This window comes from Corvus hawaiiensis, chromosome 24 (assembly GCF_020740725.1).
Source record: "Corvus hawaiiensis isolate bCorHaw1 chromosome 24, bCorHaw1.pri.cur, whole genome shotgun sequence".
Lineage (NCBI taxonomy): Eukaryota > Metazoa > Chordata > Aves > Passeriformes > Corvidae > Corvus > Corvus hawaiiensis.
Window position 1 is genome coordinate 5,754,813 of NC_063236.1, and position 24,498 is coordinate 5,779,310.

At 48.0% G+C, this 24,498-nt stretch overlaps 1 protein-coding gene across 1 annotated transcript in view; it reads right to left on the minus strand.

The window, feature by feature from the left end:
• Positions 1–16,273, minus strand: part of KDM5B (lysine demethylase 5B) — a 55,783-nt gene extending 39,510 nt beyond the window's left edge. Inside the window, exons 1-4 of the mRNA XM_048327899.1 lie at positions 16,020–16,273; positions 4,157–4,234; positions 2,742–2,864; positions 1,703–1,873 (exon numbers count right to left, since the gene is read on the minus strand). Of these exons, the coding sequence (XP_048183856.1) occupies positions 1,703–1,873; positions 2,742–2,864; positions 4,157–4,234; positions 16,020–16,157 (510 nt within the window). The 5' untranslated portion in view covers positions 16,158–16,273. The remainder of the gene's footprint in view (positions 1–1,702; positions 1,874–2,741; positions 2,865–4,156; positions 4,235–16,019) is intronic.
• Between the last annotated feature and the right edge of the window lie 8,225 nt (positions 16,274–24,498).

Here is a 24,498-nt window from a genome sequence, read left to right on the forward strand (position 1 = left end):
AGAATCTCATTTGAGATGATACTCAGAAAACATACTGCAAAACAAACTCACTTGAAAGATAACACTGTCAGGGGAAAAAAAAATCAAATTAGAGTGAAAAGTGAGCTAAATCCCAACATATTTCTGTGAATTCTCTCAGGTCATTCAAAAATCTGTGTCTACCACATATAGGAGGGGACTATTTTAACTGCCTGAGGAGGGGAGGAGCTAAAAAAAATCAGTTAACCTTACGTGTATCACTTGTCTAGAACTGCCTCCACATCACTTTGAACAGATGTCACGTGGCCATTGCAAGACAGAGCTTAAAAAGTCATTTAAAAAGAATGTCCTCATCTAAGGAGGTTTTCCCTCTTCTAAAAGGGTTTAATACTGAGCAAACCATGAAGTGAGTATTAACTGCGTGACAGACGCTCTTGTGAAATTTCCATTTCCAGGATACTATGGTACCACGTTCACTGTTTCACAACTTTTAATTAGATCTTTCCCTGTGCAATGGTACCTCAAAAATATGGCAGCGAAGACAGGTGTAACAAACACAGAAGCTCAATAAAAACCCCAAAGAGAAATCACAATTTTCAGACCTAATACAAATGCCAAGTTTTCAATTAAATGCCTTTAGAAAGTGGTGCTGCTTTCCATTACTTAACAGGAATGTTTGAAGGAAGCCAAAATATTTTTGATCTAGCAGTTTCCTTAGCATGAAGATTTTTATCTTCAACTCAATTTTGTTCTTATCCTGTTTGCAAAAGACCCCCTTTTCTGAAGGGCCAGCAGAATTTAGCTGTTCTTCACTGAGAAGTGATTGTCACTGCCTAAATAAAAAGTCTAATTCTAACCTCTCTGGACTTACATCAAATCCCTCCCTCATTTTAGTAGCTTTGTGTAAAGGCCTGTGTTGATTTCTGTACACGGAGATATGCCTGTAACAGGATTAGGGCATTTATTGCTTAAAAAAGGTCAGCACTCCTGTCTTTGAAAGATCATCACGGAAAGAGCATTTCAAAGAAATAAAAATGGATGTTGACAACTGCAACCAATTTTGGATTTCCAAATAAATGACTGCTGCTCTAAAAGAACAGACCTATTCCTCATTAGAGATTATATGGCCTCCACTCTCATTCAACCCTGAATTTTGGTTTAATGGCCAAATCAAAGATTGATGACTAGGAAGGATGAAGAGTTATGCTTGGAAAAAATCCCAAGTCACACTGTTAACATCACTACAGCAGCCAGGAAGCTTTCTGCAACCTGTCCCCCTTAGTGAACGTGCCACAACACTGCCATGGCTTGGCACAGTCCCTCAGTCACTCTAGGCATGTGACACAGAACCACAGCACTTGTTGTGGCAGAGAGATGGACCTGGAACGTTCCATGAATATAGAAGTACTTGGCATTACAGAAATCATTGCAGGAAGTCTAAATGTCCCTTATCACGAGGCTTCTGTAAACTGGAGAGAGAAAATACCAACAGATACTGTTCAAAGCAGGAGTCAGAGGTCACCTGGAGGACTAATGCTAAAAACTTCACCTCTAATGAAAAGTTTGCCCATGGCTTTCTGAACTGCTGAACACAGCATCTGGTCAGTCACCTGCATGACACCAAGCACGGAATGCAGCTTCACAAACACTCCAGAAATTAAAAGAACCCTCACAGACTGGCTGCTACCTTAAGTGAACTGCAGGTGGTTTCAGCACAGCTTACCAAGAGACTCGCTCCTGACTGGAACAGGTTGTAGGGGTAGAGAATTCGCTCGTAATGCGCACGGATGTGCGAGCCCACAGCTTTGCCAGGAGCAAAGCCCATCCTCGTGGCTATTTTGGTCCATTTTCTCTCCTTGCAAACTACATCAAATCCTCCTTGTTCTGCAACTAGCTAAAAAGTGAAAATAAAATAGTCACATATTTAATGGCAAAATTATCACGTTCAAGGAAAAAGGCAGGACAACATCCCAATTGACATTTTAACCACAAAAAATACAGATTTAAAAAAACCCCCACAACATTGAAGTTGTTTTAAGGCAATAACTGGAACATATAAAACATAACCTATTCAGGAATTCCAAACTTGTTGGATTACTTTACAAATAAATCAGCACCTCTGTTCCATGTGCAAACAGTCGCTCAGCCTACTCTGAGAACTTATTTGGCTGCAATTTGTCACTTTGTATCCCAACACAACTTTCTAGCACAGGACACTCAGTTCTTTTCACCGGAACAAGTGCTACAAAATAAGCTCAAAAATTCCCAATAAAAACTGCCCTAAACATAAAGAAAAGAGAAAGAACATATCCTTGGGGTCAGAGAATCCCATCTCTTACTATCAGTATACATGAAATTCTCCACAAGTTTAACAAGTTTCGTCCTAAAAGTAATTGGATTTTTTTTCTTCCGTATTTCTAATGGAAAATTTTTTTCTCTCACTTTTGTCATTGTTCAGGAACTTTCTCCAGTTAAGCCTAAGCTTATTCTTGACCAGTATACCCAAGTTCAATTTTAAAGAAGAGCTGTAAATTTAAGGTGATCTAGGCTCACAGGAAAACTTCCATGATAATGTATTACTTACTTTTCCTGATAATGTATTCTTACTCTTACTGTCCCATTAGCTATGTTAGCTTAAACAAAGGAATACTTTTTCCAGCTTAGATATACCCCAAAACCTCCCCTGACCAGCTGTGATACCATCCCAGGAATTGAAGTAACATAGCAGCTTTTCAGGACAAGTTTTTCCATAATGGTCTTACTCTGTTAAGCTGAAATAAATCCAAGATCTTCCTCTCCACATGTGGAATTTTCAGTGTGCATCCCTGAAGCTCCCAAAACTTTGCAATCTGGTCCAGAAAATTCAGCTTTACACGAGTTTGGGCCTGAAATCAACCAACCAAACAAGTGAACTGCATGCTAAAAGCAGATGTAGGTTTCGTACCCCAACATTTACAGCACTGCAGACTCAGCTGCCTGCCCAGCTTTGCCCTCTGCAGGAGTCATTTTGCATTTTCCCCCTCTCATCATGTGGAGAAAAATAAATTCCATGCAGATACCATTGGTGGTATCCGCATGTTTCCTTGAGTCACCTTTTGTTACCTTTTACTGCACTCAGAAAAGTATTTTCTGAGAACAGCCAAAAGGTAAGTTATTACTGCTAAAGACTCCCTAAACCAGCTGCATTGTCCAGATTTGCTGCATTATTACATTAATTACTGCAATAGTTTATTACAATTTGGTTTATTTGCAATAAACCAAAAATAAATAAATATTAAAAAAAAAAATTAAAGGGTTTTTTTTTGTGTTACTCCTTCTCACTCCCAACTGTGTTTGTTTCACTTTTAAGCACACAAATGGGTCAGGGCAGGGAAAGCCTGGCTGGTTGCACAGCAATTACCACAGTAAGATCACTGCACTGCTGCTATGTAAGAGCAGTAACTTAAATTTCGACACATTTTATTTTCAGCACGTTTTCTGTTCTTAAGGTAAAAACTGGCCATGTCTGTACAGGTTAGCTTGTCTGCAAACTCCAGGGAGCTCTGAACAGCCTGTGGTCACACAAATCCCCCTCTTAGCATTCTAAGCCAGCATCTGAGCCCTTCCCCAGCACTTCTCATGACCACGTCAGGACTTCAGAAACCAAGAATCAGGAGAATAATTAGGCACAGAGTCACCATCATCCCAAATGGTACCAGCACTGAGCCAACCAGAAGTCCTCACACTCCCCTTTAGTGTCAATTCACTGAAGCAGTGAATGAAAGTGCTTGTGAACAGCAAATTTCCACAAACTGAATCCAGATTTTGCAATTGTTTCTTCCAAAAGGCTGGCTATTTTTAAAGCACTCCAAATGTTTCATCTCTTTTCCTTTTGAAAGACACTGTATGAGTGCAAAACACAGACACAGATCTATGGCCCTGGACAGTTTAACTACTTAGAAGCACCTGTGTGGAAAAGGCCTAAATTAAGTTCCTTTTTTAATGAGCATTAACATTATTTTTATGCCTGGAATGTTTCTAACTAGGTTCTGAAACAGATGGATTTCCGTGCTAATTAGAAATTGCTGTTCGAGGTCCAGAGTGCTGTCAGCTCACGGCCAACTGTGGCAAACATCACCTCCCAAAAACACACTGACACATTTTGGGAGCAGAAGTAATGTTTAGCTTTCCAGTTTACCTCCAGTTCATTGAGCCTCTGGATCCTCGGTGTGAAGTGAAGCTTGTCGACATCGCACGCGAACGGAGGCTGCCAGTCCTGGAAAACAGAAGGGTTCCATCAAAAGGTCAGGAAAAGGAAGGAAATTTCTGCAGTAGTCAAAAGCCAGGTGAGCCTGAAGCATGAAGAGCCCCCACGGCCTCCAGAGCCTCCTCAGCCCCACCAGCACATGGAACTTGGCGTGGTGGGGGCTCAGCAGCTGCACTCTGACCCGTCAGGGAGCCAGGGCTGTGCTGATAACCAAATCCCCTCACTGGGAACAAGTCAGAGAGCAGGAATGGTGAGATACGTTGAGTGTCATTGTCTACCCCTTGGAATCCTTCACTGTGCCTCAAAAATAGGTAATGGAACCACCAAATCAGGTACACTTTGGAACTGAAGACTTGTTCTGCAATGTAAGCCTCCACAGAATCATGGAATCATTGATGTTGGAAAAGCCCTTTAAGATCATCAAGACCAACTTCTAACCCACCACCACCATGTTCGCCACACCACCCATGTCCCCAAGTGCCACATCCACACATCTTCTGAACACTGCCAGGGATGGTGACTCCACCACTGTCCTGGCCAACCTGTGCCAATGCCTGACAATTTCCTTGGCTGCAAACATTCAGGAAGAGCTGGAATATGACCAATTTAAAAAAAGATTATTATTACTTTGATAAAATACCTGCAACTGAAGTGTAATTTATAAACACAACTATAAAGCCGTTTTATCTTTTAGATCTCTGACATTTACTGCACATGCTTGGTTTGGCAATACACGACTTCACAAAACCAAATTATATTTGATTTAAACTTGACAGGAATTTATTATATATAAAATTATCTTGTTATCACAAATTACAGAATGAAGATAATGCACAAGTGAGCTACTGCCAGTGTAGTAGGACAGGAGTAAGACAGAGCTTTGCATCAAGAAAAAGATCAACACTGGGGGACTGAGACAACTGAAGTAAGACCAGCATCATAAGCACATATTTTTTATCTTAGATTCACAGAGAATGTGAAAATTAGCGCAGAAAATAAATGCTTTCCAAAGCAATTATCTTACAAACAAACATGGAGCAAGAGTCACTGAGAGCGTGGTGAAGCTGAAGAGCGAAGAGGGCCACCAATCCATACATGTTACCAAGCTGGCATTGACTAATCCAGACCTCAAAATCGGTAATAAAGGTTTTCTGATCCTGCAAGGCACTTGCAGCACACAACTTGACAAGGCTGGCTGAAATTAACATTTGAATTGGCAATTAGACAATGGTAGGGGGTCAGGATGACAAATTATCCAGAGGACACTCAATCCTCAACCAGTGGGACACATTTCTCGATTATTTTCCTGCTTCTAACCACAAGACTGTCTGGTGCCCAATGACACGTTCTTGAGAAAGCCAATAACATGAACCCTTCTTTTACTGCCTATTTTCTACGCCAGAAAACCAAATGCAATGAAACTATCAAGTCTGAGGAAGAGAACTGACACTCTTTTCTAATATCTTGTTTGATGAATCATTTGGGGCCCTCAAGCTGTAAGATGAGAAGCATAACTGGGAACAGTTGGGCAGGATTTGAAGTATTGTACTTCAACAGGACAAATCTGACTCTCAAGCTGAACCAACTGGTTACATCATTAGTCACAACTCCAGAGTCTGCTCTGTACCAAAGAGAGGGAGACAGGAAACAGGCACCGAGACCAGGAGGGAACACAGTGGCGATGACACACAGGACCCTTGAGACATGCTGGGGACTGAATTAAACTGCCCAAGGGAGAATTGTAGGGAGCTTTGCTTAGGCCGAGAGTAAATGAAACCAAGAGGGCTGTGCTGCCTCACTGCTTTGCAAAGCAGTAAGCCAAGGCTGTCTCTGGGTGGACTGTGCATTACCCCAAACCAGATCCTCTAGTAAGGCTCTGCAGAGGACAAGAACCAGCAATAAGATGAACAGGGGCAAGAATTCAGCTCACGTAGGCAATGACACCACCTCTCAAACTGTCACCCCTCCAGGCTGCGCTTCAGGGCTACCACTTGCAGTTACTGCACTGGCAGCACGTCAGAGAAGCCAAGCAAGGGAGGGGACAGCACAGGAGACTCTTCTGGTCAGGCCACATGTCTGCTGGCACAGGCTGCTGCTTTGGGCAGAGCCCAGAGGAAAGCCTGCATGCCACTGGGCACAACAGGAGAAACAGGATCCCTACCTGCTCCTACAGGCTCCAGCTCATGCTCAGACTAAAGAAATCCAGCTCCAAGGGCGCCTAGGGCAGACACAGACCCAATCCATGTCAGACAGCACAGAGCAGGCTAGTCCCCTCTGCTTATGAAAGCAAATGAGGAAATTTATGTGCATGATCTTAAAGAAACAGCTCATCCACAGCATGGCACCTGAAACATCCTGCTCCAGAATTAGCTGATTATCTCCATGATCTCCATGTGTCTATTTATTACTGACTGGTGCATGTTTTGGGACAGTCTTTCCTGTTTGGCCAAAGACACTGGCTCTGGCAAAGCACCAGTCACCTACTGCGCTGGAAGAGTAACACGACACCAGACAACACAAGCTGCCACAACAGGCATTTCCTACACCCGCAGCTTTTAAGTTTACCAATGACTGAATGACCAACACACACACCAAGACGCCCTGATGGCACGTCAGCTGTTTCTCAAAGATAAGCTTTGGGAGCTCCATTTCTTCAACAGCACTTTCAGTAGGTGACTTCAGCCTATCAGGCAGACAGGTTCATCAGCCAGAAACAAACATTTCACAGCCCTAAAAGTGTTTCACTTTTAGCAAGGAGAAAGTCATTGGAAGAGCTTCTGCTGGGTGATGGTAAATTGGCTTAATGAGAGGCAACATTGGATTGACTCTGGCTCCTGAGGTTTTGAAGCAAGTACCATAGAATAGGCTGAGTCGGAAGGGACCATCGAGTCCATCAGGATCATCACGTCCAATTCCTGGCCCTGCACAGACACCCCAACAATCCCACCCTGTGCCTGGGAGCGTTGTCCAAACGCTTCTTGAACTCACACAGGCTTGGAGCTGTGCCCATTCCCTGTTCAGTGCCCAACCACCCTCTGAGGGAAGAACCTTTTCCTGATATCCAACCTAAACATCTCCCAACTCAGCTCCAGCCATTCCCTTGGGTCCTGTCACTTGTCATGAGAGGGAACAGATTGGTACCTGTCCCTCTGCTGCCCCTCGTGAGGATGCTGAAGGCCCCAGTGAGGTCTCCCCTCAGTCTCCACTGAACAAACCAAGTGACCTCAGCTGCCCCTCACGAGGCTTCCCCTCCAGACCCTTCACCATTCTCGTGGCCCTCCTTAGGATGCTCTCCAATGTCTTTTTTATATTGTGGTGCTCAAAACTGCACCAAGGACTTGAGGTGAGGCCGCAGAAGTGCAGGCAGAGCTGAGGGAAATGAATGCCATATATAATATATCACATTAGATTATTATAAAACCACTCCTGGCTTTACAAACATACTACAGCACGTCCTCTGAACACAAACTGTGTCAGATGACACTGTTACAGACCCACAGTCATCCACCATCTGGAGAAATGACAGCAGGTATAGCACACAGTCCATCCTGACTGTCACTGAGTCATTTTAAAGTCACAAGTTTATTTTGGATCATCCAAACTACTCAAAGTTGATATAACCAATAAGGATATTTATCTTTCTCTATTCCACAGTATGGCAAGTTCCTCAAGTCCCAAACAAGATACTTCCAACCCTTCTTTAACGAGTGTATTATTTACTCAACAAAAATCTTGGACACATTTTGAAGCACAACTTACCAAGCCAAATGCGATGCTCACTTGCAGGCCCATGAAAAGACATTTGTGTGTGACAGAAATGCCTTTATGCACCTTGGAAAGGCAGCAGCACCACGAGAGGGAGCTTTGTGGCGCAGGATTCATTTGCAAAGCTGCTGAGCCACATGAGGAGCTTTGCTGGGGAAGAGACCAGTCACCACCCCCAACTTTCCAGGCCCACTTCCCTAAAGCTCATGCCTGGGAATCAATAAGACTTTCCCTCTCCATCCAGCTCCTCAAAGGAACTGGTTTGGATTTCCCTGTTTTAAAAAATGAATAAAAATGTTTAAGAAGTTCAGTTTTAAGTGTCTTTCAACAGTCATGCTGAGCACTAAGATTAAGTATACACAGAAAGCAAGACAACATCAATTTCCTAAAAAAATCAGGAGTTCTTACTCCACCAGGACTCTTCATCTGAAGTGACTCTATTGTGTTCTGTTGTCCATCCCTGACTGTTATAAGCCTGCAAGGGACAAACAAAATCCTGTGCCCACCTTAGCCTGCACTTGTTATAAACCTGTCATCAAATCCAGGCAAAAATGAGACTGACTTCAAAATTTCAAAGTCTTCTATAAACTTGAGGGACAAATCCAGCTGTGCAGAAGGCACACTCTAAGGATCACATTAGTATTTCAAGCAGTAATGCAAACTACAAATGGTCAGCAGAATTATTTCTGTGATTTCCATATTCCGGCTCCTAACTGAGCTGTTCCAGGGATGTCAGGCTTCAGAGCATTGCATTTCAGCTGGCAAACCTGCACCTCACCCAAACTCACTAATTAAAATTTAACCGCCCCCACCTCTGTGAATTCAAGTGAACAAGAAATCACCACTCTCCCTGGTAAGCTGTTCTACAAGTTAGTTGGCTTCAGCTTTTCTTCTTCCCTTATCCTCATGTCCTTTATAAGCAAATCCCTCATCTGCTGGCTGCCAAAGCAGCTATTCCTGAATCCTTCCTGGAAGAAATGTTTCAAGACATTTTTCAATAAACAAATACCTTTTTCCTTCTCTTTACAGAACCAGCTTTCCAGTCCTGCAAATAAGAGGGTTTTTTCCTTCGGCTTTTTCCTGAAGTCTCTTATATTTTTTTCAACATCTTTTGAAAACTGCAAGTAGCATTTTACTTGCAGTCTCTCCCACGTCAGACACAAGAAGAGACAGCCCTTTCATTATTTTGCCAGACAGCAGCTCATAGTAAGATCCAAAGGAATATCTTAGCAATTCTTGCCAGAGAAACACATTCATTCAGCGAACTGCAGCAATTCCCCCCTTCCCGGGATGCCCACCCTGTGAGCCTGACCTACATTCTTTGTTCCCACATCTATGATCTTGCCTTGGCAAAGGTGTTCCATGATTGCTGCCTCCGAGAGGAGGGGAGCACACTCGGTGACTCAGAAGGTCCCTTTCAGTCTCCTGGTTTTATGACTACATTTAAAACACACTTGGAGCTCAGATGGCAGAATCCACACAAACCCATTATCACCCGGCAGTGGGTCAGCCACAAAGCTCCTGTCTAACAGGAACTAATCCCTCTGTGACCCTGTTAAAGGCTAACATTAGTTAGGAACTCCAATCATCAGCTAACCCAGTTTGTGATGAACAGTCCTTCTTTGGTCATTTCGAATGGAGGAGATTTTTCCATCAACCCCCCCGAATTCCTCCTTGCCAAGAAGGGACCCTGGGTGCACTAACCCACCTTATGCACAGAACTCTCCAAAAAGAAGCCTGGTGGAGTAGTTCTTATTTGAGACAAAACTGGGCTCTGTTATGTACTGCAGACTAGCAAGCGAGAACAGACACAACCACAGATCCTTCCCATCCAAGAACCACAGCCAAGGATGAGTGTACAGCGGGAATCACCTCTCTAGATCCCAGTGTTTCAGTGCCAGCTCCACACATGGACAGAAATAAAGGCTCAGGTAAGCTGGAGATGATTCTCAAGCGTCAGGGCCAGCTGCCTCTTGGGACCCAAAGGCAGAGAGAGGACAGAAACTACACACAGGGTTTGAACCTCTAAACTCAACAGGCAGCCGGGCTCACACACAGGAGATGCCAGGCTCCTCTCCATGGAGGCACCTGCATGCAAGGAACAGATAAACACCACTGTACCAGCAGCACTGCAGGTACAGCTGGGGATGGATGGAGTGCTGGGATCAGCAAATCCCAGATCCCTGATTCACTTCACAGCACTGACTCTGAAACAGAGCATCCATCACGACTGGGGCCAGACCCAGCTGTGGGTGTCCGAGGGTACCAGACCCCAAGAGCTGCTGCCACCTCCCCTCAAGGCACAGGACACCAGGGGTCAGACCTTTGCTCTAATCCCCAGTACATTCCCGGGGTGTATGCAACTGGCACAGACAGAGACTCACTGAAAGAGACTGAGGAAAGGAGAGGAAACTCTCATTGTCTTTTAAGCCCACGCCAAAGTTTCAGTGTTTCTGAAGAGCAGAAACCACCCATGGTGACCACAGCAGCACTGTGCATGGCCACTGCCACTAGTAAAATAAATAATAAACTAGAATAATTCTTTTGCATATTTTATTGTTAATTAGAGATCAGTAAATAACCTACTCTGAATTTATCTAATTCCACAACATGACCCCTGTGATGAATGTGACAAGTTCTTCATTTAAAGCCAGCATTTCCTAATGACCTTCGGTGGCTAATCTACTTTTCTTCACATGAATTGACAACAGGGGAACAGGAACCTCAGCACTAAAATATCTCTTCCCCTCCCAAAACCCCATCCATTCTTGATCCCAAAGTTCCCAAAAATGGCAGATCCACCACCATCCTTCACTTTCCCCTTCCACCTGATCCTCTGTCAGTCAGAAATGCCGTTTCCTGACTCACCTGAGCCTGGCTTCTGCTCAGCAGGAGCAGAGGCTCGGGCTTGGCTCACCAGGACTGACAGATGCTGCAGCACCTCTGGTTTGTCCCATTGAAGCTCACTTACGTGTTGTAATTGAGTTACCTCTGTGTTTTCTCTTTGATAAAATCAACTGACTGAGCCTCTGTGTATTGTCAAATCTGAAGGATCATCACCATCAGCTTCCTGTTTCAGACAAAGTATCGCAATTCTCTGCATTAATTCCTGTTTTAGTGGTGGTTTGTTTTACAGCTCCAGGACCAGATTGCCAGAACCCTCAGTCAAGCTGCTCCAAAACAGAATTGGTTTTCGTTTTTTCTTTTCTCCATAAAAATGAAAATAAATCAAGCAACCAGCTGAATGAGAAGCCTGAACAGACCTTAAGAGGTTTAAACAACACTTAAATCAATGTTGTTCCTCAAAGTATGTCCCTGGAGGAGCAGTTCCAGTTCTCCCAAGCCCTAAGCCTTTAGGTTTCACCACTCAGGCTTTGCTAAGGTTAAATATTTCATTATTTCATGTGCAGAACTTTTATGATGCTTCTCTGTACCCTCTCCAGTTGTCAAATCTTTTTTAAATCCTGCAGTGAGTGTGGGATCCTGAATACAGAATTTTCTACTCTCGTGCTGCCACAGAGGTAAAATCCCCCTATTTATCACCGAGAAACTCCAGAGCTGCATTCACTGGCTTATCCAGAGCTCCCATTCCACCATTACACTGCTTTCCACCAAGGTCCACAGTTATTTTTCTAGACTCCTTCCTCCTCTAAGACGCTCCATGATCCTTTGTTCCAAAGGTAAACCCTCTCATTGAGTCCTACTTAAACGATTACTGTTTCATAATATCCATTGTTTATTGGGCAACTGGGATCCCTCTAAAGCAACAAGCCACCACCATAACTCCATTTGGAATCATGGCTTTTGTTCTTCTAGACGTGTAATGAAAATTACATACCCTTGGCTTGAGGTTGTGAGACACCATTAGAAAGGGATCCTTCATTACAAACACTCATTAATAGTTGAACTAATTTGTGAATTGGTGTATTAATTTTGCACAATAATAGTTTCTATAATTAGAATACTGAACACACTTAACTTCTAGATCTCAGACAAGGACAACCAAACGCATGGTCTCATGGAAAAAAATAAAACTAATTTGATCACACCAGTGTTCATACAATTGTATTCCATACTATCGCCTTCCGAGTTCCTATCCAGGACTATTCCAGTCGTTCTTCCGCTCTGGAGCTAGAGGGGGTCAACTCTTGCACCCAATAAAGAACTCAAACCAATAAGGAAATTAATTCTCCCTGTTCTCAAGTTCACCAGTATTCCAGGATATCCTGAAAACTGACAGTCAATAATTTCAGTAACTCCAGGGTCAATTCCTTCAAAATTCCAGCTCTGCTAATCCAGACTTTCTAATCTTTAAGTGTTTGGTTTAAGTGACTTGGAAGCCTTAACAGTACTTCTCCATATTCATGTTATTTAGAACAATGAAATTTAGCCTGGATGTTCTCAATTTTCATGCTTGGCCTTAGGAAAGTTATGATGTTCTAGTACATTGTACAATGCTGTGTATTTTGAAATGGATTTATATGGTAAGTAAGGCTTAAATAATCATTATTTATTATTTCTTCACAGCAGCAAAGCAACGATGCAACGAAGTGAAGCAAGAATCCATCTTCAGGAAAGGCTTGGAGCGTTTGATACCTCTCCTGCTCCACATGTTACCATTAATTCTTGAGGCTAAGCTTCACATTTGTTAGACTGTTTACTTCCATTAATTACTATTAACTACCTATTTTGAAGAACAACTCCATTCTCAAGCAATACTTCATCTGACCCCCTAAATGCCCCCAGTGATTTGCAGAGCTATCACAGGCTTCTAGAATGTAAGGCCTTCACTTGACATGCCAAGTTTTGGAGTAAACTTAGTTTATTCCAAATGACCAGATATTGTTTAAATAAAGAAATCCTAATAAAAGGTATTTTTGGTTCATAGAAGAAATTCTAACTAAAAAATGGCTCATGATGGACTGCGAACAAGTTGTACCTCACCCACTCTCCTACATCCAGCTGCCCCTTCCCCCCAGATCTGCAACAGACCCAAATTTAAATCTCTATTTTATGCAGCTCATTAACTGCCAGGAACAACCACCATCCGAGCACTTTGCTGCCAGTGGGGCCCTCTGCTCATGCTCCATGCTGCTGACAAAAAGCCACAGAGAACAGTGCCAGTGAGCTGGTTATTGCTGCACCCTCCACCAGTCACTGCAGCATCTCAGAATCCCCAAATAAGAGCAAAACTCAGTCACTGGTGATGGCTGGAACAAACTGAACTGGAATGAAGAGGAAGAGAACTCCTTTTGAGTGTTCAACTGGAAACTGCCATGCAGAAATTGCACCTCCTGTTATATTCCTGGACATTCTTCCATCTTGTGAACATGCAGTGATCACCCAGAATCCTCTGTCTTCCACCCAGATGTCTTCTGTACACCAACTACCTCAATACCCTCTCACTAAACAGGTCATCATCCTCCAAAGCTGCCACACAAGAAGCCACCGCAGACGTGGTTTTCTCTGGGCCCACCTGGTGCCCAGCTAATGCCAGCAGAAAGGGACTGGAGAAAGCCCTGCGGCCGGTCCTTTGGAGCCCAAGGAGCTCTCCTGTGCATGCTCCAGTACTGGAGCATCAAAGCCAGCTCCAGAGTAAGGGCTTGTCCATGAGCAAGTGGGGAAGCTACAGCTGGGCACCATCAGTCTCGCACAACGTTTTGCCATGTTGCAGCTCAGATACAGAAACACAAATTCATCTGCTGATAACTGCACAGCAGTTTAAGCTAAAATAACGCCAGCCCAACCATCAAATTTTCAATTCCTCTCTCGGCACAGATCCTGACAGCTCATGGTGCTGCCTACCTGCTTCCCGGCACGTAACCAGACTGCACACGCCGGCCAGAGATTCCCTCAGATGCAGGAAGATTCCAAACCTCAGCCATCACCAAACAAGGCATCCAGTTGGAACACACACACTGTTGTACAAACAGCAGTACAGTCTTTAGCTCACGGTATTACAGACCCCTCGATTACACCAAAAAGAACAATAACTGAATATTCACTGCGGCTCCTGATCACAGGAGGAAGGCCAGGAACTACGTCAACTTAAAGGCTTTTCTGGTCGCTTTGGAAGAGCTCCCTCTATGCTCCAGGCCGCTGAACCAACCACGCACTTCACAAGTCATCCCAGGCATTATCCAGGGCAGATAAAGCCATGGGAGCTCAGCTTGCCCAAAGCCAGGCTCCAAGAACTACCCATGCTCAGCCCTCAGCAGCTCCAACTATTTTCATCCTGCTTCTAAATACGCTCAAAGAGCTGATCACACGGCCAGGCAGGCACACCACCTGGTGTAATATCTGGTGCAATACCTGCCCCTTCAGGAAGCAAAGACGAGAGCAGCTGAAAATGCAGTTGCAGTAAGTAATTCAGTCCTTTTTTGAGGGCTGTTGATTTATGATCTCCAACAGATAAAATCCTACGAGCAGCTTTCTGATAAGGTTTTGGCTTTTTAAACAAGCAGCCAAGAAACACAGATGAGATTTTTTTAGATGAGATGCTTCTAAAACAAATAAAAAGACACCCCCCTCAAAAACAGAAAAACCCAAACAAACAAAAACCCACCAAAACATCCAACCAATCAAAAAAAGCAGTTCTGGTCACAGTTGCTGAAACACTGTTGGCAACTTAAAACCCCAAAAGATCTTCTCAAAAATACTACAGAACTTCAATGGTGACTCTGTAACAAAAAACATCTTAGCCCCTTAACTCTGAGCATCCGGCTGCCCTGCATGAAAAGAAGCACTGGCACGTTCTACCAGGACACAAATCCAAGAGCGGTCTTCACAGAGCAATCCGGGATTCTTCCTCCTGAGAGCTGAAACACCTTCCTTCCTCTCCAGCAAGATTCACATTATTCACTCTGCTACAAACATTTCTGCCACCTCAGACACTACCTCAGCAAGTTACTACTATTTTAATTCAGAAGGAAAAGGATGGACACCAACAGGAGTCCCAGCAACAACCAAAACACCGAAGTGAGGAGTGTGTGTTTCTGAACATTATTTCTTTGAAGTCAAAGTCTCCCTCGCAAAACTTCAGCTTGCAGAACTGTTCTGTCAGTTTTCCCCCTTGCTGGAGGGAGATGTAAACTCAGTGCCTGTTTAACATTCTGGTTGTTGCCGTCATGTTAACTGCCTTACCCGGCTGCACCACCCCAGACTCGCACCACGCTCCACTTAGGGAAGAGCAATTCACTCAAAATAAAGATGATTCACACATTGTTTAATTAGATTTTTACTTTGAGAAGCCCCTCTCCTCACCAGTGCGGGTGTTCATACCTTTAAACAAACTAACAATTCTGACTATACAAACTATGGTTCTAAGACCATCACAACATTTCTCAGTAAATTGAGTGGACCAACAAAAGGAAATCAGAATTCATACCCTAATTTTGAGCTTACTACATCATCGGTCGAGATGATGATGATGAAGATGAAGGCTTACTACTTCTTCCCACAGTGGATTGCATTCTAAAATGGTGGCCATGTCTGTCTAGGCTTCAGCTCGCAGAGCCACCAGCCAAACTCACGGCTGCGGAGTTTGGTCTTGTCCAACTTGAGAAACAGTTCCCTGTGCTAAAAGCGCGCCGAGGCCGGGGAGGCCGCGGCGGGGCCGGGGGCGGCGGGGAGCGGGTCCCCCCGGCCCCACACCGCCACAATGCCAACATGGAGGGCAGCACCCCGGCACCTCCTCCGGGGCTCGGCGGGGCCGCTCCGGGCGCGAGGCCCCGGCCAACCCCGGGAGCCGGGGAGAGGCCGGGCCCGGCCGGGGCAGCTGCCCCCCGCCCCCGCTCCCTCCACTGCCGCTCCGGCGACTCCCCCACCGGGCGCTCCGACACTTGGGAGCCAGTTCGCGGGGGGAGCGGTCGGTCCCTTCGGTCCCCTCAACCCCGGCCCGGTGAAACTTCAGAGCGGCGGCGGGGGCGGCCCCGCCTGCCCGGGGTCACCTGCGCGGCCGCGGGCCGGGGGGGGGCCGGGCCGGGCCCCACACAAAGGCCGCTCCCGGCGGCGCCATGCGGGCACTCACCGGCGGCGGCCGCACCTTGCAGATGCCGGTCTGCTCGGCGATGGGCCGGATCTTGTGGATGAAGGCGAAGGGGTCGGCGAACTCCTCCCAGCTGGGCTCGAAGACGGGGCACTCGGGCGGGGGCAGGAACTCGGCCATGGCCCGGCCGGGGCGGCCGCTCCGCACCGCTCTCCGAACAATCTCCGGAGCCGCCGCGCTCCGTGCGCGTCCGCGGGGGGGCCGGGGCTGGGAAAAGAGTCCGCCCGGCCCGGGCAGGGGAGGGGGCGCGGCTGCCCCGCCCCGCCCGCGCCTTTGTGCGGGGGCGCCGGGGCCGGACCGGGGAGGGCCCGTTGGGGGCGGGGGGGAAAGAGCCAGCGGCGGATCCTCCGGAGCGCGGCCTGGCCCGCGCAGCGCGTATCCCACGCCCGCTACCCGGGCCCCGGCGGAGAGCGAGGCCCCGAGAGCGTCGCTCACCGCGGCCGCTGGGGGTCCCTCCCGGTGCCCCCCGCCCCGCCGGGCCGCAGCTCCGCGCCCCCCCCGCTCCCGCCGCCTTTGTGCGCTGCCCCTCGCCTTGTGCGCGCTGCGGCCGCTCCCCCCAGCACCGCTGGTTCGGGGAGGCCCCTGAGCCGCGCTCCCCGCCCGCCGTGCCCCCCGCGCCCCGGGGCCCGTCCCGTCCCGCCCCCCGGGGCCGCCGGCGCTGTGTTTACATGCGCGGAGGGATCCGCACAGCTGACAGCGGACCACGGCCGGCGCTTCTTTTTTTAAAGAGCCTCTCCGCGCACCGCCATTGGCTGCGCCCGGGACGCGTCACGCGCGGGGCGGGGCCGTCCGCCTCCGCGCGGCCGCATTGTCTGCCCCGGCCGCGGAGCCCCCGCGGCCCCGGCCCGGCCCCTTTGTTCGGGGGGAGCCGGGCCATTGTCCTGGCCGCCGGCCCCGGGCAGCGCGGGGGTAAGGAGCGGTCCTGTTCCTGAGGGAGCGCGGCGAGGTGCTCCCCCTCACACGCCAGCGGTTACCGGGGCCCCCCCGCCGGGGGTCCCACACTGGGCGGTCCCGTCCCCAGTACCGGCGCTGGGAGGCGGTGCCGGGCGGGGGAGGGGCGGCCCCGCCGCAGCAGGCGCCGCACGTAGCGCACGTGCGCGGGGGGGCGGCCCCGCTCCCGCCCACGGACCGGCCCCCCGCCCCGGCACCACCCCCGGGCCCGGAGGGACCCCCGGGAGGGACCCCCACACTGCCGGAGCCGCGGCTCCCACGGCCCTTGAAGGCACAAAGTCGCCCTCGGTATTTCCAAGTCACCGGTCCAGAGCGGAGCCAACCTGAGCGCTGTCACATCCGACAATGAAACAAACGATTGCAACTTTTAAGATGTGCACACAATGCTCAGGGCGTCATTTTTTGTAAAACTTCACGTACTGGCTTCAAATTTCCACTAAAACTCAGAAAAGCGTCCACTTTAACTGCAGTGTCTAGAGAAGTAAAACACCCAGTTCCAGAGCTGGCAGCAGCTTACCCCACTGCACATTGCCACAACAGGAACGCTCATGGGCTCAGCTCCATGTCACGCAGCTGCTCCCACTGCACAGGAACACCTTCCCCAGGAGAGGGGATGAGGAGGAAGCTGTCAGCTCTCCAAGCTGCTGCTCACAATTACAGTAAATCAAAAATTTGTGCAAAGTCCTCAGGGCCAGTTTAAGACATACCTAATTCTTCCCAAAAATGGAGGAAAAAAAAGAAAGCAGGCACAGCTTTTGTAAAGCATTTGTGCAGGCAGTGTCAAAGGGAAAGATCCTCCGCTCTGAGCCGTCCCCGCTGGAGCCTCCCTGGGTGGATGCAGAGGAGCAGGACCCACACCCCGGGGGCTGTCAGCCACAGCTCAGAGAAGGCTGCCAAGGGCACACAACAAGGCACCAGCTCCGAGCCTGGCAGCACAGGCTGCTCTCCATCACAGCCTGGGCTCAGGGGCTGTGCTGGGCCAGGGCCGGTGCCAGGCCAAGCTCTGAGTCAGCACATGGCCCAAGGCAGCACAGCTGAGCTCTGCCAGTGTCACCCTGGCAGGGATGATGGGGCTTCAGGAGATCAGGCAGGCTGAGCTTCTGGGAGCCCCGGAGGGCCCTCAGCCAGCAGGAGTGTCTCCAGTTTGCAAGAGGCTCCTGCCCTTTCGTTCCCTGAATTTGACCTACATCTGACATAAGTCACAGTACCCCCTTCCTTGTACAAAAGCAAGATCAAGTTTAGACAGGGAACTTCAACCATAGATGTAAAATACACCATTATCTGTTTGTCCTTCCATTTACACCAAGAGACCCTACAGTCCAAATCACCAAATATCACCATCTGGAGAGAAAGCAGCTGGTTCACCTTCCAACAGCTGGGCTGCAGCACATCCCAAACTGGACGGGCTCTGGCAGGGAGGAGAACACTACCCTTGAAACTTTGGGTCTGAGTGTCTCTGAGTGGCAGGGATGTTTGAACAACAGTGGATTATGGTGTTCCACAAATAAATCCATTTTTGCAATGGTTCCCCTGAGGACTCCTTTCATCAAGAACTGAAGGACCACATTCAGCAGGACTGTTTCTGCTACTTCTGTCACATCTAAAGGCCTCCCATGGGACCTTGATGAAAAAACACTCAGACACAGGTGTTTTACTTAGGTAGTTCTGATGGAGGAGAAAAAACACTTGCTACAAAGATCTGAAGATGAGCAGAGCAGGGAGATCAAGGGAGGACCCAGGGATAGAAAACAGGTGCCTTGAAGGGAGGGCAAGGTGGCTCAGGGCTGGATAAGATGGAGATTTAAGGTAAGCAGGAAGCCCTAGAGGGTCTGTGTACCCCATCAGGCATCTTACTTGTCTTTCCCGCTAACCTTGCTACCTGCTAATGAAAGCACTTCATCACCACAAATGTGAAGCTTTGCATGCTGCCTTCTCTGTATCTTCCCTCTGCTGTGAAATCTGCAGTGTTTGTTCTGTTCAGGGGATTAGTGTGGCACAGCACTGTCTGGCTTAGAAACCCAATTCCCCAAGTGTTAGAGGCACAAACTGCAGGAAGGAGAGCAGATTTCCCTCAGTTGGAATGAGAGTGCAGACATTCCTTCTTCATGGTTCAGTTGACTGCCATTAATTAACACCTTTTATTAGATAAGCTTTCTCCAAGCCTGTTCTATTTGTGCCCTGTGAGCAGAATTCCCCCATTTGCTGGAGCTCAGTGTTAACCCGGGAGCAGCTGCAGGGCTTGTGGGGACAGTGAGGAAAAAGGGAACAGGAGTCCAAAACACAGTGCAAAGGCCATGCAAAGGGGTTGGCCCAAGGTGAGGAGTGCCAAGGCTTCCAACTGAAGCCAAGCATTCTTCACCACATCAGGGATTCATTCTTGGCAACTCCTCCATCCTCACCCAGCTGGGAGCTCCAAATAGAGCATCTGTCCTGAACCATTCACATCCAACTGTCCCTTCAGATGCCGCTGCAGCGCAGCTCTCCTCACACACCGTTTGCCTGCAGGAGTCCCATCAGCCTGGAGGAATATTTAGCAAATCTTTTGTGTTTTCTTGGATGGGCACCATACTGTGAACTTTCCTGCTAGTACAAACCTCCCCTTCATTCTCCTGCACCAGCCAGCACCTGCCTGGAGCACCTTGTTCACACAGTGTATATTGACTTGTTTGCATTTATGTATCTGACTCAGACACTGCAAAGAAGATCACAGAATCCCAGACTGGTTTGGGTTGGGAGGGACTTCAAAGCTCGTCTTTTTCCACCCTCTGCCATGGGTAGGGACACCTTCCACTACCCCAGGTTGCTCCAAGCCCTGTCCAGCCTGGCCTTGGATACTTTTCAGAGATGGGGCAGCCACAGCTGCTCTGAGCCAGGACCTCCCCACCCTCACAGGGAGGAATTCCTTCCCAATATTCCATCTAACCCTGCCCTCTGGCAGTGTGAAGCCATTCCCTTGTAAATACTCTCTTCTTCATCTTTCCTGTAGGCTCCCTTCAGGTACTGGAAGGCTACAATTAGGTCACCCTAAAGCTTCTCTTCCCCACACTGAACAATCCCAATTTTCTCAGCCTTTCCTCATAGGAGAGGTGCTCCATGCCTCTGATCAGCTTCACAGCCTCCTCTGGACTCACTCCAGCAGCATCACATCCTTCCTGTGCTGAGGACCCCAGCGCTGGATGCAACTCTGCCTGTGGGGTCTCATGAGAGCAGAGTAAGGAGCAGGTTAATCCTTCCCCCTTCTATGTACCTGCCCCTGCCATCCCAGACCAGCCCTCCTCTTCAGACAAAGGCTGGCTACCAGTCCCTTGACCCAACACCTTTCCATCCCAGTCTGGGTCTGTTTGGTTTAGTTCTGTGTCACAGCAAGAGCTTCTACTGCAGCCACTTGTTCCAGCACCCACCGAGCACTGGTGCCATCGGCCTGGCACAACAGGAACACTGAGAAGAGCAGCTTTAGGAAACACCATACCCTGGACTTCTGAGTAGACAGAAGATATCTGCTCTTGGGACACTAGAAAAAGCCAAGCAAACAGCTCCCAGAGGCTCCACAATGAACAATACTCGGGGAAATATGGTAGCATTCCACAAGCTCCACTCCAGAATAACGCAGAACCGAGCTGAAGGAAATCCTGCCCAGGAGGTGCACTACCGTGTCCAGGGACAATCAGCACCACACAACATGGAGTTGAAACTCCACTGAAGCCAAAGCCCTCATTTCATCAGCAGTTTGGCCTAATTAAAGTTCTACATGTTTAGAGGAGCACAGGGCTGGGAGAGATGTGCTGAGCTTCCCTGCTCTTTGAGAAAATAGGTTCCTGGGAACAAACAGATTTAGTAAGCAGGATCTGTGACAGATCAAACCAAACTAGTTTTCCTGGGCAAACCAGCAGCCTGTACAAACCTGCAACACAGTCCAAGTGTCATAATCAAGGCTAGAGAAGGGGTTTACATTTTCCAGCTGCTCCCAGAGATCGTGATGCATGTCAGTCCTTGAGAAACAGGGCTATTAGTGACAAGGCACTGCGATCTTGGGATCCTGGTCAAAATTATGGAGTATTCTGAATACACCAGGCTCTGGACATTTATAGCATAGCTCCCAGCTCAGACACTGCACTGGATCTTGCTCTGATGCCAGGTCAGACTGCCTGTCTCGCACTGTACCCTGGGTGAGGCTCAGCAGCAGCATTCGGATTGGGAATTAGGTGGCAACTTTTGCTACAAGAGAACCATTGGTTTCAATCTAGAGATGCCCTAGTACATCTCTGCCTTTCCTCCAGAAGCTGCCCCTCCATGCCCCTGCCCCTCTCCACCCTGGCTGATCCCCTCCTCCCTGTGATCCCTTCTACACTCCGGGGGAGCCAAAGAGCCCCAGCAGGTCTTAACTCCGCAGGCTGGAGATGTCAGTACAGGAAACCCTGCTGAGGGGCCTGCGGAGGGGGCAGGCAGGAAACCTGAGCCTTGGCTGTGGGCTGGAACCAAGTGGCCGAGGACGGAAGTCCCCCAGCTGCACACAGCTCCAGTGGGGACTGTCAACAGCCAGGTAAGAACAGCTGGTGAGCATGTGGAGCCAATATGGAAGCTCCTCTGCAGTTATGCAACTACCTTCAGCATTACTTTTATTAATAAAATTCTGTTAGTGCCTTACCCTATCATTAGCTGCTATTAAAGCTGAGTAAAGCCTTACTCCAAATCCTTGCCCAGACTACCCTAAGAACAAGGATAAGCAAACCACAGCTGTTGGAAGTGCTGGAAAGGCAGAGCTGAGGTGCTGTTTCACACGCCTCACCTTGCTCTCGGGCAGTGGCTGACTCACACTCATTTGGGTTGTACCTTCCTGTGCTTCAGCATGCAAGTGACAGCAGTGTGGGACACAACCTGCTTCCAGGCAGGACATGCAGCAGGTGGGATTCTCATGGTGTGGAGGCTGACAAGGGACTTGTCACCAGTGTGTAGCACTGACAGTCAGTGAGGGTGAGGCTTTGAAGTTCATTATCTTAAGGCAGGTGCCTAAAATAGGTCAGAGTAACCTCACCCAACCCCCGCCTTGCTGCTCTGCACTGACTGTACAGGGAGCCTGGGGTAACTTGCTCAGCCCCAGGCCTCAATGCTTGAGAAAGTGAAGCCCTGACAACAACAGAGCAACCTGGGAAATGCAATTTGCCACAATGCATAAAACCACAAAGCCTGTATCTTTTTTCTTAGAAAAAACACTAACTGAGATGTGAAAATGCAGCTTCTCTGTCCCAACCCCTTGGCTGCAGTAAAACAAAGTACCATCATGACTGGTCCCCCAGGAGGATCTGAACTCAGCTGTGGTTTCTGCAAAGGACAAGCAGAAGCAGCAGGAACCCCCCCCGCAACTCAGCAGACTGTGTCCTGTGCCAGCCCTGCACAGCCCTCTGTCACTGTGTGCCACTGCATTGTGCCACCTCAAATAAACCCCTGCCCCTCCCACGATGCCGTGACACCCCCAGGCCTAGGCAAGGAGAGAAGCTGGTTCTGCAGAAAGTGTTTAATTAGCAAACCTTGTTCCTAGTCAGGCTTCCTGTCTCTGCTACAGCTGAAATCCCCCTCGGTTACCCAGACATGCTCCAGGACTCGCTTTCAGACACACCAGGGGTGACATTACCAAGGCAGTGAGGAGACTTCATTAGCTTGGGCAATGGCACAGGATTCAGGGATCCTTGTGCCTGGGTACCAGCACCCACATTCCAGAGGGATTTACATTCTCAAACTCTCTCACCAAGCTACCAGCCAGGTTTCAAACAGCAAGTACTCACAAAGCCATCTAAGCACCTGTGGATCACTTAAAATACACAAAAAATTTACAGTCCAAGGTTGAACAGACAGACAAGGAGTTGTCTGTTAAAACCCAAGTTAAAACCGGGGTTTTAAACCACTCATTCACTGATGAAGAGCCATGGAAAAACTGCTCCTAAAAGGGATTTAAAGGTGCAGAAATAGTTGCAGATCACTTGAGTACAACGGTGAATGTGCAAGAGCTACATGAATTAAGGCAGAGAAGACATTTCAGTCAATGCTGATGACAAAGGTAACAATGTCAGCAAAGCAAACATGGCAAGAACCCACATGAATTGTACCAAGACAGACTGATACTGAATCTGGGAGATGGCACACAGGTTGAAAACCAGCTGGGGAGCCAGCAGGCATTCAAAGGGGAAAGGGTGGCATTACACAACCTGGCAATGGAAAGAATTGAGGAGCTCTACAGTCAGAAAATCAGGCCTCCAAATGCAGAGTTCTGAGGGAGTTTCACAAAGGAGACTTGGCTTACTGTCTTCCTACCTGGAACCACACACATCTGAGGAAGACATTGTAAAAGATTCAAAGTCTCCGACAGATATTAGAGCATCTTTCGCAAGGAAGTACAAGATTGAACAAGAAAAGCCTTTAGTGACCCCAAGTACAACAGTAAGGATTGCTCTTGATCTGCCAGCACCTACAATTAGCAAAAACCAGGGCGTATCAGCACACAGGTGCTTCAGAGGAGTGTCTGCACTAGTCAGGTATGAATGCTTAACACATCCAGTCCAAAGTAAACCAAGTCTAAACCAATACGGGGTGAAGCTGCCCCCCTCAGCCCCATCAGGCAGATCCAACACATGCAGACACTTACCAGACATTAAGTACTTGCAGGCAGTGACAGTAACAAAGCCAGTGCACATATGCTCCAATAGACAAAGCTGGAACCAAAACACTCTGTTAGGATCTGCAACAGCAGTGAACAAGCAAAGAAACAAGCACAGAATTTGAAAACACAGAGAGGAAGATAAACACTAAACACAGCAACAAGTAAAACAAGAAACAGGAGTACTCTGCATAGAAGTGCCAGTAACTTTTGCTGGAATGATAAGGGAAGTTAGGGAATAGGAACCCCCATCTCTGGGTGCCATATGTTCACTGCAAGGCATTAACACCAGATTCAAAAGCATTTGTGGAGAACAGCAGAAACTGTTCTATAATGTACTGAGACGTGACTGGGACACTTCAATGCATGCACAGGCTCTGCCTTCCACATAAACACACCATGGAACTTGTGAAGAAAAAAGGCAGACACCATTCTGTCCCAGTCAGCAGGGAACAGTGGAGCCTGTGGTTCCACAGCAGCTGTAGCTGAGCCCTGGTACCCCACAGTTCCCTGCTCCAGCACCCAGCTGGTCCTACACTGAGTTCAGGGGAGCAAAAGAAAACTGGGCCCTTCTTGCCAGAAGGGATTTTATTTTCTTCCAATTTAACACAAAGCTCAGTGCCAAGGGCAATGTAGGAGTGAAAACATGATTGCATGGGTGAGACAACAGGGACAGTGATAGCCAGCAGGTAAGATATAAAATACAGATATATATGTGTGTGTATATATAATATATTCAGATATAAAAAAAAGTAACTCAGCATAGGGCACTGCTGTGGCAACCTGTGCAGAATCTCACAGAATCAACTCCAGAACTGCTGGAAGGCAGCACCAGGCTCAACGTAGGACATCATAATCTCT